Source organism: Lytechinus variegatus, chromosome 16, assembly GCF_018143015.1.
Source record: "Lytechinus variegatus isolate NC3 chromosome 16, Lvar_3.0, whole genome shotgun sequence".
NCBI classification, from domain to species: Eukaryota; Metazoa; Echinodermata; class Echinoidea; order Temnopleuroida; family Toxopneustidae; genus Lytechinus; species Lytechinus variegatus.
The window spans coordinates 19900120-19921909 of record NC_054755.1 but is presented as its reverse complement, the minus strand read 5'-3'; the positions used below and the strand labels follow the sequence as shown (position 1 = coordinate 19921909).

The window sequence follows — 21790 nt, the reverse complement described above, 5'->3', positions numbered from 1 at the left end:
AATATAAAATAATAATAAAAAGATCACTTCAGAAAGGCTTTGCTCAACTTATTACTACAAAATACCCAACGACATCACACAAATGAATATCTTATGCATGTTATGGTGAAAATATCACCAGAAGGTCAATTTTGACATAAAGGTGCCCCTTTAGGGCTTTGCCTCACACCCTCAAAGGAAAATACATTATATCGCCAGTAAACGATTCTAATTGATGCAGCATTGGATCATAAACTAACGGCACTACAAAAAAGTAGCCCATAGGGTAGGTTAAACATCATTATCTGAGATTTTTTTTTAATCTTCATTTTTTAAGGAATAACGTACATTTAATGACTCATGAGTGAATGTACGTTATTCATTATAAAACTACCTCAGAGGTAGTTTTATATAGACCGCCACATTTTTAAACATACAAAATAATTTTATCGTCTTAATTTGTTCATATCTACTTGAGATGGAAATGGAATTTGGCTATGTGTGCATTCATCTTTTCAAGGTTTGATATCTACATTTCTATTTTAAATGTTGCTGTAACGTTAGAGCTATCAACTATCAACATTTTGATACATCAATGACGTTTTTTTCATATAAATATGTATACAAGCGAATATATGGCAACTCACATTTCACCTTCCCTTTAAAGCCAGGTTATTGATTTAAAAAAAATGGTTTGCTATTTTACGTCGCTGTTTAGACAAAAAAAGAGTGATATCACAATTTGAGACTACTATACCTACTATTTTAGAAGGTCCATACTAACTACCTATGGTGTCAAACCCTTTCTTTGGTGTGGGTTGTACGAACTCATCTTTTTTACAGGTCGTGCTCCTGCACCGACAGCACAGAAACGTTAGCGATAACAGTGCGCTAGCAAAGGCCGTGCTAGAATCGGAAAATGGCAGCGATGCCGAATGTTTTTATTTCTTACATATATTGAAATTAACATTTTGATTGTTACTGTTCGAAAGATGTGACTGGGCTTTCTGTTATAGCGCTCCGATAGGTTATAACATTTCTTCTGTGCGGTCGACACTGGTCTGTACAGGGGCAGTACGCATTTTTAGGCGCAGGTTGCCTGATTCTTCTCCCCTCCCCTCCTCTCACCCTCATTTCCATCTGTGATATTGGGTTTCCAGCGAAGGGAAACGAACATAATTAGATAGGGAGCCGAATATAAAGGACAGGAAATGGATAGGGAATAGCTCACTCTCCTTCGGGGGGGGGGGTATAATGGATCAATGCTGGTTTATAGGGCCGCGGAACGGTTTTCAAAGTGGGGGGGGGGCACTGAGCCAAAAGTGTGGGGCTGAACATGCAAAAAATCAAAATCATACAGTCATTTTTACGTTTTTGTACACGGTTTCGGAAAAAAGTGGAAGGGGTGCTGAATCCCCCCCCCCCCCCGCTTCTGCGGCCCCTGAATTTTCTTATTTCATTTTCAACTTTTTACCGTGTTCGCTGATATCATGTTTATCCACTGTCTATCCTGTCTTTATCCGTCTTTCACTCCCATCCTAGATCTCTTTGTCTCTATTGATCTTTTCCCTCATACATACAGGCCGACAGATATTTTCAGAAAGCAGGCAGCCCCTTCCTCCCATGCAAACACACACATAATCTCTCCTCAGTCATTTTGATTTGGGATATCTTTCATAACCGTAAATCCTCTTCACCTTTCGCCATATCAACACAAGGTTTGCCATAAATCAAATGCAATATTTATTCATATCCTTGTCTCAAACCTGAAAGACGTACAATGGTTAATTTCCCCAGTCTCTCACTCATCTCAAACATTTTATTCATCTTCTTGCAGGCACAAATGAAAATTATTTTTATTTATATGCCTGTAATTTTATCCTGAATACATCTACAACCTTATTTTTTGCCATATGCCAAACCATCTCTTCATGAAAATGCATGTTAATTCATAACGGTTACATTTTATACACTCATTTGCATTACCTGAGGCATAACGTGTAATGCTGTCAGAAATCCACTGGTATTTTGGTAATGCAGATAAACGTCTTAGACGATATTATTTTCAATGTTGGGATTGATTTTAATTATTTTTAGTCGATTTGATTAGACGGGGTAGGTAGGGTGTATCCCCGGGGGGCCACTTCCATTCACAAGTGAATACCATGCGCGACCATGGGGTCTCGAAAAGCACCCTAAACACGTAATTTCCATATTATGAAAATGCACCCCTTAACAAGTATTGGCGTGTGAAACCCTACCCTTAACAAGTATTGGAATTAAACAAAACGATACTGGCAAATATTCCCTGAAATGAACCCCTAAACAAGTACAGGAATGTTTTATTGTTACGGGTCCTTCGGTCGTCGGCTTTACCATATTTGGTTTAGTACGACCCCACCTTCTATACCTCGTGCAAATCGGACTCTAAACACGAAGTGTTGGGGCAAAATGGACATCCTTTATAAAATATTTTAATTTTGTTTTATCATTCCCGCAAATTCAACCCTAAACACGTAATTTTCCTAGCGAAATAGATACCCTTTTTTCAATATTTTTGTGTTTTTGACACCCTTATCACGTTACGTACGTAACGTGCCCTATCGTGAAAAAGACATCCTTTTTACGTGATTTTTTGGTCGCGCATGGTATCCACTCGTCAATGTAAGTAGCATCCAGGGGTGTATCTAGCTCGATAAGAAGTAATCACTTCGATAGGCTCAGACAGGCAGGGTAGTATTTCGGATTCTTGTCATTAAAAAAAATCATTATGCAACTAACCTTGATTTATTAAAAGTACCTCTTATTCCTTGATTAATACAAACAATAATTCTGTCATCTTTATTACAAATTATTCATTGTTTCATACCTTGTTTTGTACCCTATGTGGAAGACTAGCAGAGTGATGCCTTCATTGTCAATGTTCGATGAAAACAAATATTTAGACATAACAATCAATTTCAACGCATTTCACTTTAAATAAATATGCTATTTATGTTACACTCTCGGTATGAAGCATGTTTGTTTCTGTTAAGCTTTCAATCAATGTTCAAGTATGTTCCCCTTTTTATTTCAATAAACCAAATTGTAATTGGTTTTACCCTATTGTTTGAATAATCTTTACTATTGAACAAAATTTCGATACTTAATGCGTACATTCGTCATACGTTATAAGAAAATTTCAGTCTCTTTTCAGCATCATTAGCAAATGGATATTTGAATTACCTAAACGACATTTGATTTACCTATGTACGACTTGATGCCTTAATCCATGCATGATTATGTAACAATTGCTATTGAACGGATATTTGAATTCCCTATGGACATCTTATTTACCTATTAGGATTTTTGATTTGCAAGATGGATTTACCTATTGAAAATAAATTCTTTTGTGCTGACATTTGACTTCTTTAAGGACATTTTATTCATCTATTTGGGATACAATTCTGGCTGATGGGACATTTGAATTCCCTATTGACTTTTGAATTACCTAATCGGACACTTGCTCTGACACGGCGGACATTTGACCTGGAATACCCATATTTCCTTCACACACGTTCACAGATGCGCACATGGTTTTGAACAAGATAACAAGCAAAGGGTCTCCTTTGTCGAAGCGACCAAGAATATTCAAGGGATGTTTCCTTTCACATTGAAATAAAAGCATCTGCTGGTAACTTTTGGTTGATTTTTTTATTTCTTTTTCTTATGTTTAATTTATTGTTCTTTTTTTTCTCAAAATAATTTGTCAAAAGAGCAAGTTTTAAACACTTTTTTTTTCTTGTGGGCATGCAACAGCTTCCTCCATTTCACCCACTACTGTCATAGTAACAGGCTTATTGGTGGCGCTGTTCAACAGTCATACCTACCCTAATACATTACCGATTTTTAATAACAGCCGGAAAAATAAAGTTCAAAAGAGAATAAACTGAAAAGCGCTACCGGAGAATTAATTTGCCACATATTTTTATACTTGAATTCGTTTTATCTTGTTCAGATCCATTAAATGTTAATAAGCGTTAATGGTGGATGCCAGTCTTCAAATGCATCTGTAATCGGATATATACACTCCAGGAACGTATTATATATATATAAAAAAATAAAATAATACAGGACACAAGAAACCGTAAAGTGTTTTAAAGTTTTAATTTTCCATACATGATTTCCTTTGTGGGTTTTTTTTTTTTTTTTTTTTTTTTTTTTTTTAAACAATTGCACACCTAGTTACCAATAATGCATATAGCATTTCCATTTATTTGAAAGCAGGATAAAAGAGCATTGTAGATTAAATGCCTTGCTCACGGGCATAGGTGCCGCGGCCGGGGATCGAACTCCGGACTTTCCATGTATAGCCAGGCGCCTTAGACCACTCGGCCACGGCACCTCCACATTTTTTTTTTTTTTTTTTTTTTTTTTTTTTTTTTTTTTTTAAAACAAGTGCACACCAAGTTACCAATAATGCACATAGCATTTCCATTTATTTGAAAGTAAAAGAGCATTGTACATTGAATGCGTTGCTCACGGATATAGGTGCCGCGGCCGGGATCGAACCGGACTTTCTTTGTATATAGCCAGGCGCCTTAGACCACTCGGCCACGGCACCATAGGTGAGTTTATTTAACGGGATCGATAGTTGCAATAATAATGGTCATAGATCTCTTGCACTGGGCGCCGAAACACAAAGGTTAACGGTTAATCGCTAATGTAATTATGACCAATCAAGACCTTCGTTGCATGCGCATTTTGCTAAGTAGACTTACTATGAACCAATCAGAATTGTGCTTTGAAATTAGCGATCAATCGCTAACCAATGTGTTACGTACGGGACCCTGGTCTTCACACTTCGTCTGGTATGGGTACGTAGTAGCAGAAATCAAGGAGGATGTTGTTATCATAGTCACCGGGATAAGGATGAGCTCCATAGTCCCAGTCATCATTACCTTGATCATTGGTATCCCATCGAAAGTATTCTTCCGTGTACGTCATACCAACGACCTGTTAAGCAAATTGTATCATTAAAGGACAAGTCCATCCCAACAAAAAGTTAATTTGAATAAAAAGTTTCACTTATTTTTTACAAAACAGTGATATACACAAGTAAGCTTGGAACAGCTCATTATTATAATTATTATTATTATCATCATTGTTATTATCATTATAATCATTATCATTATTATCATAATAATTATTTATATTATTGATAATTATCATTTTTTATCAATATCATTATTATTATTATCATCATTATCATTATCATCATTCTTAATATTATTATTAATATTGATAATTATTGTTTTTATCAAAGTTACTATTATCATCATTATCAACTTACTTCTTGACACTGATGAGTAAGTTTGTGAAGAAAGAAAGGTTCATCCACGGGAAGATAGATAGGGTTGTTGGTGAAACCATCGTTACGGCAGCAGTAATTAATAAGGGTATTGTGATCAAACTGACCACTGGGCATATCACCAGCGAAAGTATTATCATTGCCAGTGTCCTCATCATCCCAAAAGATGGCTCCTTCTTCCATTCCTTCAAAAGATCAAATGTTCAGAGGTCAATGACTTACATGTGAGTACATTCAGGGCCCCGTCTTACAAAGAGTTACGATTGATCCAATCGATAGTAATTCGATGGAAATCCATCCGTGTCATATTTTTTTCAACAGAAAAACTTGCAAAATGTCCTTTGTAAACAAAGGAGAGAAGAACACACCAAATTGTCAAGAAATCAATGAACTTATGGATTTTAAATTTTATATCTATTTTTTATAAACAAAATATGCATTTATTTGTTGACTTTGCTGGCTTTCCATAGTTGCCATTGTTCAGATCAATCGCAACCCTTTGTCCCCTATTTCCACGAATCGTCGATTTTTATTATTTTTGTTATTCTTAATTAGCTTTCTTTGTTGATGCGACGTTTTGTTATGAATATTTCAAATGTGACTGTACATGTCGTCATTTCAGTACGGAAAATATTATAAACTTCTCAATGAAATTCTGAAGATGAGAAGAGATAAAGTCATAAATACTAAACGATCTTTTCATGTGCCATGACTTGTGAAAAACATTCATTATGTAAATGGGACAATATATATCTGTTATAGTTATATATTGTCCCATTTGTAAAATTAATATTTTAACAAGTCATGGCACGTATTAGGTTGTACATGGTTTAAAGGACAAGTCCACCCCAACAAAAACTTGATTTGAATACAAAGTGAAAAATTCAACAAGCATAACACTGAAAATTTCATCAAAATCGGATGTAAAATAAGAAAGTTATGGCATTTTAAAGTTTCGCTTATTTTCAACAAAATAGTTATATGAACGAGCCAGTTACATCCAAATGAGAGAGTTGATGACATCACTCACTCACTATTTCTTTTGTATTTTATTATATGAAATATGAAATATTTTCATTTTTTCGTCATTGTCATGTGAAATGAAGTTTCATTCCTCCCTGAACACGTGGAATTCCATTATTTTAACATTTTGTGCTTCAGGCAAGGAGGTCCTAATCGTCAAATTTGTAAAAATTGAAATATTGTATAATTCAAACAATAAAATAAAAGAAATAGTGAGTGAGTGACATCATCGACTCTCTCATTTGGATGTAACTGGCTCGTTCATTTAACTATTTTGTTGAAAATAAGTGAAACTTTGAAATGTCATAACTTTCTTATTTTACATCCGATTTTGATGAAATTTTCAGCATTGTGCTTGTCTGATTTTTCTCTATTGATTCAAATCAACATTTTTCTGAGGTGGACTTGACCTTTAATGAATGCAACATGGAGCTGTTTATTATATGGTTTGTTCATCATAGTAGACCGGCCAAACCTCAAAAAGTGCTCTAGATAAGGATTCGACGGCAAAATTTGTTAATGCTTGGCATCCCAGCTAATAGTCTTGCAAAAATACCCAGGAATAGCGTACGGCCGGATGCCAAGCGCAATTTTGCGTGAAAGTGTCATTTTTAGCGTAAAATCTGAAAGACTGTCGAAAATCACGCAATTTGATATTTTGACGGATTATCATCATATTTTTGATTATCTTTGATATGAAATTATTTTTATTCAGAATTTTAAATTATAAGTCTACTAAATATGCATTTCAAATTTGAATATTACACACACACATATGGCACAGGGAAACATAAAACAGCGATTTCCTCGAAATAAAAGTTTGTGAAAACTATCAATAGTTTGAAGTTTTTTTACGCAACATAAATTCTTCGATTTAAATGCGTTTATCCATCGAATGTATAGTAAATGTCCTAGTGCCACAAATATTAAAAGAATTTTCAAGTAAGATGGTAGATATCTCATTTTATGTTATCCGAAAGGAGACAATGTGCATTTTACCAGGTGCGCATTTTGAAAGAAAAATTGAAAATACCGTACATTATGTACATAATTACATGTATAAGTACATACTAAAGCGAGTTTTTATTTACATGTAAAAGTCCATAATAAAGCGAGTTTTTAATTGGATAGCACAATATGTCAATTCCTTGCATCCCAGCTAAAAGTCTTGCAAAAATACCCAGGAATAGCGTACGGGCGGATGCCAAGTGCACTTTTGCGTGAAAGTATCATTTTTAGCGTAAAATCTGAAAGACTGTCGAAAATCACGCATTTTAATATTTTGACGGATTATCGTCATATTTTTGATTATCTTTGATATGGAATTGGTTTTATTCAGAGTTTCAAATTATAAGTCTACTAAATATGCATTTCAATTTGGAATATTACACACACATATATGGCAATATGACACAAAAAATCGTGATTTACTCGAAATAAAAGTTTGTGAACACTATCAATAGCTCTTAGTTCTCTTGAATATCGATCGTTTCTAATGTCACAAATATCAAAATAATTTTTAAGTAAGGTGGAAGAGATATTTTCCGAAACGGGACATGCAAAATTTATCGGGGAGGGGGGGGGGCATTTTGAGTGTAAAAATTGAAGATACTGTAAATTATAAACATAATTACATGAATAAGTACTTTAAAGGACAAGTCCACCCCAACAAAAACTTGATTTGAATAAAGAGAAAAATTCAACAAGCATAAAACTGAAAAATTCATCAAAATCGGATGTAAAATAAGAAAGTTATGACATTTAAAAGTTTCGCTTCATTTCACAAAACAGTTAAATGCACATCTCGGTCATTATGCAAATGAGGGAACTGATGACATCACTCACTCACTATTTCTTTTGTTTTTTTATCATATGAAATATTTTCTCGTCATTGTGATGTGAAATGAAGTTTCATTCCTCCCTCAATACGTGGAATTCCATTATTTTAACATTTTGTGCTTCAGGCAAGGAGGTCCTTATCGTCAAATTCGTAAAATTGAAATATTGTTTAATGTAAACAATAGAAAACAAAAGAAATAGTGAGTGAGTGACATCACCAACTCTCTCATTTGGATGTATCTGGCTCGTTCATATAACTATTTTGTTAAAAATAAGCGAAACTTTGAAATGTCATAACTTTCTTATTTTACATCCGATTTTGATGAAATTTTCAGCATTGTGCTTGTCTGATTTTTCTCTATTGATTCAAATCAACAATTTTCTGAGGTGGACTTGACCTTTAAAGTGTCATTAGAATTAAGTGTCATTAATTTTTTTTCTATACGTTCAAAGTTATAATGAAATTTTGAAAAATGTAACTTTGGTTAAGATTTCAAGGTTGATTTCAAGGTTGATATGACGCTGTTATATCAAAACTACCGTCACCTCCACCGGAGAAGTGGGTCCTTTAGTCCTGCTCTGCTATGCCGGCGAGACAAAAAATTGGTACTGCCGTGCAACGGCCATTTTTTAAAATATACTTTGATAATCAAATAACTGAAGTAAAATGTAGATTGACAGAGTGGTTTAAAACTGCTAATTCAATCGCTTTATTCATACATGTATGTTTTCTATGATTTTGGATATAGATATTCCTGTAAAATTAATGCTGCCATGGTAACGGCAAATTAAATATCAGACCTATTTCTGAATATCGCCACAGGTAGATTTAAGTTCAGCACCAATTCATTCGTGGAAATAGCAAGAAGATCGAACTCTACAAAAGCAAACATAATCCTATATAATATCATGACGAGTATCGCACTGATATAAGATAAAATATCGATGTAATATTGTGCGCTGTATATGTTTTTTTTATCAGAAATGCGCATCTGATAAAATAATGTGCATTGTTATATTTCGCATATATAACATAAAATGATATATATCTTGCATCTTATTTCAGTATTTGTTTTCACTATATGTGACATGACAACAATTATTAAGTATTTATTCGGTTAGCACTAAATATTGACGAAATTGAGATGCGGAACACCAACATTATACCATTAATAATTTTTACAAACCTTTATTTCGAGTAAATCACGATTTTTTGTGTCATATTGCCATATATGTGTGTGTAATATTCAAATTTGAAATGCATATTTAGTAGACTTATAATTTGAAACTCTGAATAAAAACAATTCCATATCAAAGATAATCAAAAATATGATGATAATCCGTCAAAATATCAAAATGCGTGATTTTCGACAGTCTTTCAGATTTTACGCTAAAAATGACACTTTCACGCAAAAGTGCACTTGGCATCCGGCCGTACGCTATTCCTGGGTATTTTTGCAAGACTTTTAGCTGGGATGCAAGGAATTGACATATTGTGCTATCCAATTAAAAAACTCGCTTTATTATGGACTTTTACATGTAAATAAAAACTCGCTTTAGTATGTACTTATACATGTAATCATGTGCATAATGTACGGTATTTTCAATTTTTCTTTCAAAATGCGCACCTGGTAAAATGCACATTGTCTCCTTTCGGATAACATAAAATGAGATATCTACCGTCTTACTTGAAAATTCTTTTAATATTTGTGGCACTAGGACATTTACTATACATTCGATGGATAAACGCATTTAAATCGAAGAATTTATGTTGCGTAAAAAAACTTCAAACTATTAATAGTTTTCACAAACTTTTATTTCGAGGAAATCGCTGTTTTATGTTTCCCTGTGCCATATATGTGTGTGTAATATTCAGATTTGAAATGCATATTTAGTAAACTTATAATTTGAAATTCTGAATAAAAATAATTTCATATCAAAGATAATCAAAAATATGATGATAATCCGTCAAAATATCAAAATGCGTGATTTTCGACAGTCTTTCAGATTTTACGCTCAAAATGACACTTTCACGCAAAATTGCGCTTGGCATCCGGCCGTACGCTATTCCTGGGCATTTTTGCAAAACTTTTAGCTGGGATGCCAAGCATTAGCAAGCATTAACAAATTTTGCCGTCCAAAGTATAAAAAATCGTTTTGGCCGGTCTACTATCATGTCGTCGGTACGTACACACTGGAAAATTCAAATAGATATGTATTAAGGATGAAGACCGAGTATTTTTAATTTTTTTCAAACGTAGAAATAGTTAAGGTGCAAACAAGTACATTCCCGGGTGCTATATCCGGGCTGAAAATATTTATATCTAAATAAATATAGTACAAATCACAAAGCAAAAAGCTGAAAATTTCATCAAAATCGGATAACAAATAACGAAGTTATTGAATTTCAAAGTTTAATAATATTTTGCGAAAACAGTAAAATGCGCAACGTCATGAATATTCATTAGGTGGGCTGATGATGTCACGTCCCCACTTTTCCTTTTCCTAAGTTATTATCTGAAATCATAAATGTTTCATTATTTCATACCTGTGTAAATGATGTGTCTCCATTGTGATGAAATAGATTGCGACAATAAATAACTTATGCACTTAGTTTTTGGTAGAAAAATTACAAAAGAACAAGTGGGGAAATAACATCATCAGCCAAGCTAACGAATATTCATAAAGATATGCCTAGAACTGTTTCACTAGAATAATGCAAATGTTTAGAATTCAATAACTTCGTTATTTGTTATCAAATTTTGATTAACTTTTCAGCATTTTGCTTTATGAATTTTACTTTATTTATTGAGATATAAATTTCTCCGGCCTGGACCATCCCGTTTACACTAACTTTGTGTGCAAGGTTCCAAAAGTGGGAGGTAATATTAAAAAGTTGTTAAGACGAGGGTCAACTGGATTTACCATTAGGACAGTATGATCCCTTCTTAGCCACACAATACTGGCCAGGCTGGAAGGACCAGTTAAAGATATCCTGCTCCGCCACGGTCTTCGAGCAGAACCACCATTCCATATTGTTACTCCAGAAGCCACCACTCAAATGGAAAGGATTACTCCAGTAATTGCCCGGTGCAACATCCTCTGTGTCGTGGTAGCGCCACCCCTCGGCCCATGTGAAGTGGGCATTCGGACATCCGATGATTGGTTTAGGTAAAGTGTAGGTACCCTTCGGCCAGGCGATCGGGATGATGATTTCGGGATCTTAGGAGGAGAATAATTGTAGATGATGGCAAGTCAAGCGACCGAGAGAGAAATTGCCCCCAAACCTAAAGATTACCTCCTTTATCTAGAATAATTATACATGAAATTAAAAGACGTCTCCTCTTATGAAAGAAAGATCTAAATCCACACAGGATATAAGCATTTAGGACATACAAGATCATCCACAGTGCATCTCAGTTTGTTTTAGATTATGTAGAATACAGAAGGGGGAAATTGTTTAGTATTAAGATTCTTATTACCAACTGTCTCTTCCGCTCCTCTCCAGTCTGCGTAGTTATTTAGAGCCATCTCCATATTGAGTTGAACAGTATCTCTATTACTCATCCATTCTACTGTACAAAGCCTGCTCTTTATATAGTCTGAGTACTGTTGCCAGTAGTCTTTGTCGAATACCTCATGCATTCCAATAAGTTCCACGGCGATCGGTTCTATATATACACAGAGAACGAATCAAACGAATCAATATCCACTTTATAATCAATCATCTTTGCACACGAATGTATTTTTGATATATTTAAGTGCAGCAAACAGACGAATAATCATGCGACAACATGCTTGATAGACGCTCATTTTTCCCAGCAACAGTTCATTATATAGACAAAGTACAAATACAAACAATCTTAACGCAAAATTCAATGCAAAAGATACAACGAGAATACAATTTTTCATCACTCACTGAAATTCATAGCTACACATTTTAAGATGTAGCTATAAAAAAATGCTTGTTGCTCCATTCATCTACAATTTAAGGGACAAGTCCTGACAGCTCATTACTCACATGAGCTCTTGTAAATAAGGGGACAAGCCTCCAAAGGAAGCCATTTAGACCAAAGAGTGATGACAAAACAAGATTCAGAGTGTACCTAACATGTATGCAAACATATATAACTTCTTACATATCTGGGTTTTATAGTGTTCGATGCCTTTACATGTTGAACAAACAAGTGCTTAGATACACTTCGAAGGTGTCTATAATGCTGCGAAAAATCTTATTTTTGCTCCATCGATATATATCGATATATCGGAGTTTTGTTTGACTCAACAATGTCTTTGTCTGCCCAGATCACTGCCGTGTGTAAATCAGTCAGATATCAATTGCGTAATTTAGGCATCATTCGCAAGTATTTAACCCGCTCCGCTACAGAAAAGATTATACATGCTCTGATATCATCTCGACTTGATTTTGGCAACTCTCTTTTGTTTCACCTTCCACAATCCCAACTCTCACGCTTACAAAAATTACAGAATTCTGCAGCCCGTATTGTTACCCTTATCAGACGCTCTACTCACATAACTCCAGTTCTGTCCTCACTGCATATTGGTACCCATCGAGTACCGTATTGTATTTAAGTTAATATTGTTAGTTTTTCACTGTATCCATGGATCTGCCCCAGAATATAATGTTAATTTGGTGATGCCATACAATCCTCCTCGACGTTTAAGATCTTCTGATTCTAAATTGCTTACAGTTCCTAAATCCAAGAAATCATGGGGGGATCGGTCATTTGCACATGCTGGGCCATCCTTATGGAATCAGTTGCCATATTCCATTCGTAGTATTTCAAATATCGATAATTTCAAAATTACTCTAAAAACCCATTTGTTTAAAATTGCCTTCCAGTAGTTTCCTTTCATTGTCATGACTGTCATTCTTTCTATCTTTGTCCCTTCCTGTACCGTGTAATTTTTCTCTTATTTCCTTTTCGCAGCGCCTTGAGCACATAATCAATGTGGATTCGGCGCTTTAGAAATACTCTCTATTATTATTATTATTATTATATATGATCCCCTGCAAACGGATATACTTTAACTGAATATATAATTGTAGATATATATCCCACTATATCATGTTGTTGGTTCAATTATTAATTCTCTCTAGATATCAAATGTATTAATTTGCTGAAGAATTCTTAAATATGGGGGGTATCTAATTTTTTCGTGAAATTTTTATTTTGTCGAAATATTTCTTTATCCAGCATCAGAATATACCTGGAAGATCATCGCCCCCACTGGTGAAGTTGGAGATATGACTTCCAAACTTTTGTCCAGTTGAGAGGCCAGTCTCAAAGATCTCCGTATTAACCTTCAATGCTCCACGGTATCCGGTGATTACTTTGGTGCGAAATTGCACACTTTCCTCAACCTAGGTGAAAAAACGGTAAAAAAGTTTGAATTCTTTGCATACGCTTAATTTCAAAATATACCAACGAGGGTGGGGGAATGGGGGTACTCAGCTTTTCGGGGAACATGGAACGGTTTTGAAAGTTGGCAAGAGTGGCTGAACTTGCATAATGAATCACAATGTATATGGGCCTACACTGTTAGAAAAAAAAACCTGATTTTATAGAAGAAAAAAAAATTTGCAGAAAGCAATAACAGAATCGTTCTGTAAATTTATAAAAACAGACATTTTTCTGCAATTTAACAGAACAGGTCGGTTTAAAAAGGGGAAAAGGGTGTTTTATTAAAGGAAAATTGTAAGGTTCCATATATACAACAAATACCAATTTCCTGTAAGATTGCGCAATCTGGTAAGATTGCAGGTGCTCTCGAGACTCTGCTGCAGGAACTTTTTTTATTTCAGGGATAAGTTTCCTAACAGTGTATATTATGAATAGAACAAAAGCAATACTAGGATAGAACAAAAATTAAGCAACTACAGAGTAGAAGCATTTTAACGACCGAACCTTATTGCGGCGATCAATTTGAGATCTTTAGGCCTATTCTAGAGAGACATGGTATTCCTTTTTATAATACGGATGGATTTCTGTATATGTTTATTGTACCTACCGTAGGAACTCGGCAGGACAGCATTTAGCTGGTAAACGCCAAACTGGTATATAGCCTAACCAATTACCTAGGACATGTACGAAGCATTTTACGTCTAGGTTAATCAGTCATAGTGGCTGACGTTATAGACGACAGATATCACTCTCGGGCCTTTTTATTAAAGTGGAGACAATGGCAGAGTTGGGATTCGAACTCAAAACATTGCGATTATGAGTCCAATGCTCTAACCACTGAACCACACGACCCATTTGACTCGCAACACAATATAGGGCCAACACATTATACAAGCTCTGCTAAACAGTTGACCTTCCGTCTAATTATTTATATTTCAATTTGACAATTGTCCATCGTAATTTTATAATGTTATCAATTTTTGTATATACTTCAAACACTGTCAAATGTGATTATATGTTACTATGTCAATTGCATCACAATTGTAAATATGAAATTGAAATTGAAAGTGGAAAATAAAACAATTGAATTGGGAAAAAATGAATAGGGCCTAAATTTATTCTTCGCGGCGGACAACTATCGATCTCTGTGTATTACAGGGAGCTTTTGAAACACACGAGACGACGACCTATTCGCAGTGTGTATTAATGCCTAGTCCATTTTGTGACGTCATGAATACCGACCTGGCATCCTTTAGTCAGAAATCAAACTGATGCATGTAGGCCTATACCAAACGATCTATGGTCCTTGATGGTTATCGCAGGGGACCGGGGAGGACTGCCCCGATCCTATTTCGAATTGGGTACGTTAAATTAGCCTACGCCCTACGGGATAGGGTGACAGTGGGACAAAATATATGTATGAAAAATAATCTACGAAAAGTAATCAATTTAATAATGCCATGCATTTTATGGCAGTATGGAATTCTCCATATTGAATTTTACTCACCTCAGTTCGGGCGAAATGGACGAAATCTTCTCGGCTCTCTGCGAAACGTACGGTTGTCTTCGAACCAAGGTCAACCTTTGTTACTAAATGCTTGAGGGCAAGAAGGCAAAAAAGGGTGACTTCAAACCTTGACCTTTGGAAAGTTTATATCCACCATGACAAGAAAAAGGCCTACGAGTTTTACATTTGTATTTTGGGTTTCCAGTCATTTAATTTATTCTCAAATTTTGGTTACAATAACAAACAGATTATACAAAAATGAAATTTATAGTGATTATTGATAATAATGAATGTACTATTTTGGGGGCAAAAAGCGGGTATATACACTGAGCGAAACCATGGACACTCTCTCCGCAACATCTTCTCGAGGGCCGAATGGTTTTGGTAGCGGGAGAGGGGGGGGGGGGGTCTCAAGATGTATAAACTTACAATTTGATTGTCTTTTTCTAAGATACTCAAATTTATTGTCATTCAAAAAGTAACTAGCACTGGCATTGTCATATTCTGGCTATTGATAAAAACAATACAAATATATGGAAAGAAAGTTAAGGACAAAATGTTTGGGGTTGGGATGCAGCCGCTACACCCCCCTCCCCCCCACCTCGAGCCCATATCCAGCCAAAAGAAAACGCGTTTTTTATGAAAAAGCACCTCCTTATCTTCTAAACGGAATACAAGTTTAAGTTTATTGTAAACTTTTCAAAGACACCAACTGCTTTCTTGTGAAGGTAAAAGCACTTTTTTACGTGCCCGTATGGATGAAGTCCTGGAGCCGCCCCTAAATTGTTTGAAATAAAATGTAAATGTACATACCGTTCCCCAACTGTCAATGAACTGCATGTACGTTTGTTCGTCGTACGTCAAAGGGAGATGACAGGCGGAGTAGACAAAACCAATATCAAGTGGGTACTGTTCATAGAGGGCGAGCTCACTGCGATACCGGGCTTGGCCCATGTTGCAAACCGTACGATCATCGTAATACACGTAACGGTTTTTCTCCACACCGCGGTTGACCTCATCGTAACCTAATTAATAAGATGATGATATTTTTATTTCAACGATACATTTATTCAAATCACATCTCTCGAGTTTGCAAAACAGGAATACAGTCATATAGAACATGGACATGTAATCCGATAAGAGAGACAAGAACCAAGATACTATATGTGTAAAAATAATCTAAACGTGTAAGTGGTTTTATAAAATGAGATTGGAAATAATTTTGATGCAAACACATTTTTTCTAAACAAGTGCACACCTAGTTATCAATAATGCATATAGCATTTACATTTATTTGAAAGCAGGATAAAAGAGCATTGTAGAAAAAATGACTTGCTCACGGGCATCGAAACACATGACGAACAAAAACTATTTAACACAAATTCACCTTACAGAGAAAATTCCTATCACGTTGATTGCCTGAAAAATACCAACAATTCACATTATTTCCCTCCTCTTGTTTTTGTTGTTGTTGTTTCCAGCCCCTTGTCCCCCCTACCTTTGGGGAGATATTTCCGCCCCTGCTCGTCACCTGTCTCGCTTTTGATCTATTGAACATTAAATCGATCTATGTCATAGTCATACTTACGCGAACTTTTTGAGAACTTGTGTTTGGAGAATATTGAACCAACGCGACCTGTCAATATCAAGCGAAAAACAGACAAGAATCAAAATCAAATATAACAAATACTTTTATCCAAGAGATTAGGGTAATTTTATTAGGGGCTTAAGTCAGACGAACTGAAGGCATAAACTGGAAGCATAAACACACCCTCAGTCAATTCGGGAACTTTACACATGATATAGCCCTACCTAAAACTACTCTCGCGATTTCATCTTGCACTTGCTGACTCAAGCCAGCCTTCTCTCATATTTTTTTACTCTTCTACACAAGCCTCTCTCACTTGCTTTATTATCTTTGTTTCTTTCTACTATATACGTGTATGTATTTATGTTTATTTTTACATTGTATTTTTACAAAGGTTTCCATTGAAAACCAGTGTCTCTGTTGATCGGGCCACCCATTTTAATTATGTGTAACAAATGAATAAGTAAATAAATGAATAAATATAAATAAATAAAGCCGGGGTATTTATTCTACATTACTGTAAAACGCTTTAGGCGCAATAATTATCTTTACAATTTTATCAATTAACATTATTATCTCCAAATATTTCAAATGCGAATGAAGTCTTGTAAAAGAATTTTGAAAGTTTCATCATCTAAGAATATAATTTTATTGATTATTCAAATATTTCCTATCTGCAATTTTTTAATTTTCATTTTCCTATATATTATACCACATCCTTGGACATTCATATTGTAGTCTGTGAAGGAAACGGAATGTGTATTAAAGCACATCAGAATACGGATTTAGGGCAATAAAAACAACGGAGGGTATACAAACCTGATTCTTTCACGTCAACCGAGATTTTCTCAACGTAGGTCTCTGTGCCGTAAAAAGTCTGTTGAGTCTGGGTTGTAACGCAGCTGGACCGAGGAGAAAATACAACCTGGAAATTGATAGTTAATACAAATTTTATTTCATTGAAACACATACTAAAGAAAGATCTGAATTTTCCGAAATATTATCAGAATAGCCAGGTGAGAATATGGATCCTACACTGTGAAAAAAAAGAGTAAATTTACGTTGGTCATTTTTTTGTTGGGTAATATATACGTTGGTTATTGTTTTGTTGGGCATTATGTGCCCAATACTTAGGCAAATTTTTACTCTGCCGCTGCCAAAATACAGATGTCCAATTGTTGGGCTAGTAATTGCCCTGCTGAGTGGTAAATGTTGCGAAACTTTACGATCACTAGTTGCGCTTGCAGCATGCTACACACGGTCGATAAGATATGGAGGAGCTTCTAGATGACTGGGGGCTGGGGAGCCTCGCTGAATCTTTCATAGATGAGTTGCTTAAACGTTTTTTTAATTTTTTTATTTTGGACTTTACGTTAAGCATAATTTGTAAGGAATTTGTCAGAATAGGCCTACATACATGACATATATCTGACGCTGTTTTGTTTTTGCTTCACTCACTTGAGATATGCACTTGCACTTGTATGCAGCGTTATTGTGCATGCAAAGCACTTTCGGATAAGGTCTCCGGATCGACACGGACCAGGTACACGAAGTGAGTGTAGGCCTTGCCCAGATGTTGGGTTAATAACTTTATTAAAAAGTTGGGCAAATTAATGTCCCCCAAAATGTAGTTCAAAATATTACCCAACAGTTGGGCACATTAATGCCCCAACAACGTTGGGTAAAATATTGCCCAGTAGTTGGTAGGGTTGACTATCGGCCCAACGTTGGGCAAAATATTGGGTAAAATATTGCCCAATTTTTTCACAGTGTATATATCTCCACTACTATACAGTACGTCAGTGATTGATGAATCTCACCTTTGATGACTTACCAAAAACATATTATAAACATGATAAAGGACTAAATAGGCAATCGGCGAGGCGCCACATAAATGCCATGAATGTACAATGGCAGACATAGCTTAAATTAAGGTTCCCCAGAGCTATATTCCCTTTGAAAAAATTGGTGATGCCGAAAAAAAATTCTCTGCCCGTCTGCCGGGAATCGAACCCGGGTCCCAGCTTGGTATGTGATTTAACTCATATAATCACCCTTCTTTATATAATCATCATTAATGTTAATGACATTGCTTATACCATTCATATTTTTATCATTATTAAAATCATCAACTGATTAACGAGTATTAAGAATAAAGCTTGATAACAGCATCTTGAAGACTTGTTCGGGATTGAAAAATGCCAAATGAGACCCTTTTTACGATAATTCAAGCGAGGTGCAACATTGTCATAGTGAAAGTAGTAAGAAAACGAATTGCGATGTCCTGGTTTGTAAAGAAATAGATGTGAATGGTCTAAAATAGCAGTTGGAGATCAGGAATATGTCGGTAACACGTTTACTAGCTAGGAACAAAGTTGGTAAGGTAAATAATTCATCTGAATCCTGGATTATTATGAACAATCGATGCATTCAAATGTTAGAATATTATTACTTAAACAAACTTTTTTAAATACAAAATAGAATATTATGTACCTGGTCTGGGACTACGTACTGCCGATCCGACGTGAGCTGGTTATCCTCATAGGTGAGTTTAAGAATTGGCCTTGTCACTAGCAGACCTGGATCGACTCCACCGAGGTAGATATCACCACCTTCAGGGTTTCCATCAATGATGTTATACCCCACACCAATGAAGTTTCGAATACCGGTTGGTGTAGGCAGTGGTTCGTCGTCAACGATGTCGGGGAGGCCGTCGTCGATGTCCGATAGCTCACCCGTGGGCACTGCCACCAGGAGGGCTGGCAGAGCGCAGATGATAGCCAGGTAATTTAGCATCGTTGAACGTTGTTTGCCTAAGACGCACAGCAAAAGGGTCCAGAGACAAATAATATAAAGTGATGAGAATTTTCCCTATACTTCTACGACGATACTCAGCAGGATCCATAGGCGGCGGAAGCGGGGGGGACTAAATTTTTTTGGGATAACCTTTTTTCTTTTTTTTTTTTGCTTGTCAATTTTTTTCCAGCGTCCCCCCCTAAAGTCACGTGGATCCCCCCTGAAACGTGTGTAGTCCCCCCCCTAAAATTTAGGTTGATGACCTTTTTTTTATTTTTATTTTTTATTCATTTTTTTTTGGGTTGTCAAAAAATTTTGGTGGCGCTTGTCCAATTTTTTACCTGTGTCCATCCCAAAATTTCAGGTGGACACCCCCTTAAATTTTTTGGCTTCCGCCGCCAATGGCAGGATCCATAAGCCAGGGCGTGGTGCTAAGGAAATATCCTGGGTGCTCATCTGCAGTGCCTACTTGTTGGTGCTTTTAAAACATTGTGTTTTTTGTGCAAGTAAAAAATCTAGTTCCTTGATTTAGATATTGGTTGGAAGCGGTAATTATAAAACTGAAAGCGCATTCATAGTGTCACATTTTTAAATGAGTCAAAGACGAACTCGTTTTTTTCTTCTTGCGACCATGGTTACCTTTCATCGGTTTTGTTTGTATTTCTGCACCATAGATTACCCCCCCCCCCCCTTTAAAGTATAACGATCGTTAACCTTTTAAAGATTTATTTATCGCTATATGAAAGCAGCCTTATTATCTTTGATTTCGAGGTTTTTGAAAGTCTATACAGTGAAAAATAAAAAATATGGAAAGTATGGACTTATAAAACTGAACACAATCAGCTTATTCAGCAGATGAGAAAAATACAAGTATCAAAACACATACAGAAAGTATAAAGAGATGAAGAAACAAAAAGTGAGATTGTAAAAATGAAAAGTTTTCTTCAACGCAATGATATAATTCAGTATTTTACATTACGGGATTAGTGTATTATAATTATATACGTATATCGCAGCCGATTGGCTAAAACATTCCACTCATGATGGTAAGATTGAGAGTTCGAATTCAGGTTCGAGAGCAATTCATGTCTATATAATGTCAACTACTATGACTGATGAGTTTAAACGTAAAGTGCTTTCTAATAATAATTATAATAACAATAATAACATTTTATTTACCCAGGGTAGCCACTTCAGTTAGGAAACTGCTCTGGTAGACTACCAGCGGGCCCTGCATAACATAATATGTTTATTATTACCCTTCTCCAATCTAAATGCTGAGCGCCTACATTGTAGCAAGAAGGCAGAAGGTCCCATTTTTATAAGTCTTTGGTATGACTCGGCCGAGGATCGAACCCACGACCTCCCGTTCATGAGGCGGACGCTCTACCACCGAGCCACCATGTCCGGTTCTATGCGGACAAGTTTGGTGTAATTCGGAGGAAAACTTGGCTGTCGAGTTCTCACTGGAATTAGCGAAACAGAAACAGAGACAAATATGAAAATATTATTATTTTGAGACACTTACCACAATACTGAATCCCGAATATTCAGGTACCAGTCTGTGCTTGTGAACATTTTGATTCCATTTTTATATATTTCCACGTGGATTATCTTGTTTTGTAACAATATCTCTTCCAAATATTTGGGCAAGGGATCAGTCTATCATTGATACCATGATTGTGACGTCAAAATTAAAAAAACCCATTATGATTGCCTTTATGGTATCTGTATTTCAGATAATGTAACTAATCTCGTCTCATCTTTATCCGGATTAATTTCATACCTTATCTCTCACACACAGAAAAACAACTACGGTATATTACTAACCCAGTAAAAATATGTGTATCAACCACTGTTTCATTAATTTCAAAGACCCACACCGGAGCTAAAGATGAAATAATGAAAAATGAAAAAAAGGGAAAATATATAGCTAAATAGTACAACAATGTAGGTTTTATGCATATTCATTCTGGGTTTCACCTGCCTCAAAACCGTGACGCCAAGTGTCAGTAGTGTTGTGTTCCCATCATAGGTTTGTACACAGAAAAAAATGCATGGGTGAAGAGTAGATATCCAAACTCATATTGTACTTTTAAAAAAAATTGTAAAACCAAGCAGGTCTGCATCACTGCATATATCCCTGTGTCAGAATTAGATTGCCTACATACCCCCCCCCCCAACACACACATACATCCTCCCTCAAACTCTCACACACACATACTGTTAAAATGCAGATTCAGCCAATATGGAAAGGAAGATGAGGCGTGTGATCAAACTCT

General features: G+C 35.7%; 1 protein-coding gene across 1 annotated transcript; it reads right to left on the bottom strand.

The window, feature by feature from the left end:
* Positions 1–4598: 4598 nt before the first annotated feature.
* On the bottom strand, positions 4599–21094 carry LOC121430131. Its single transcript, XM_041627409.1, has 11 exons — positions 21037–21094; positions 19206–19525; positions 17532–17637; positions 16713–16760; positions 15938–16149; positions 15125–15214; positions 13424–13577; positions 11674–11862; positions 11117–11413; positions 5312–5514; positions 4599–4974 (listed from the first exon to the last, which is right to left on the bottom strand). Exons 2-11 carry the CDS (start codon positions 19506–19508, stop codon positions 4816–4818), a joined length of 1761 nt encoding a protein of 586 aa, XP_041483343.1. The 5' UTR covers positions 19509–19525; positions 21037–21094; the 3' UTR covers positions 4599–4815.
* Between the last annotated feature and the right edge of the window lie 696 nt (positions 21095–21790).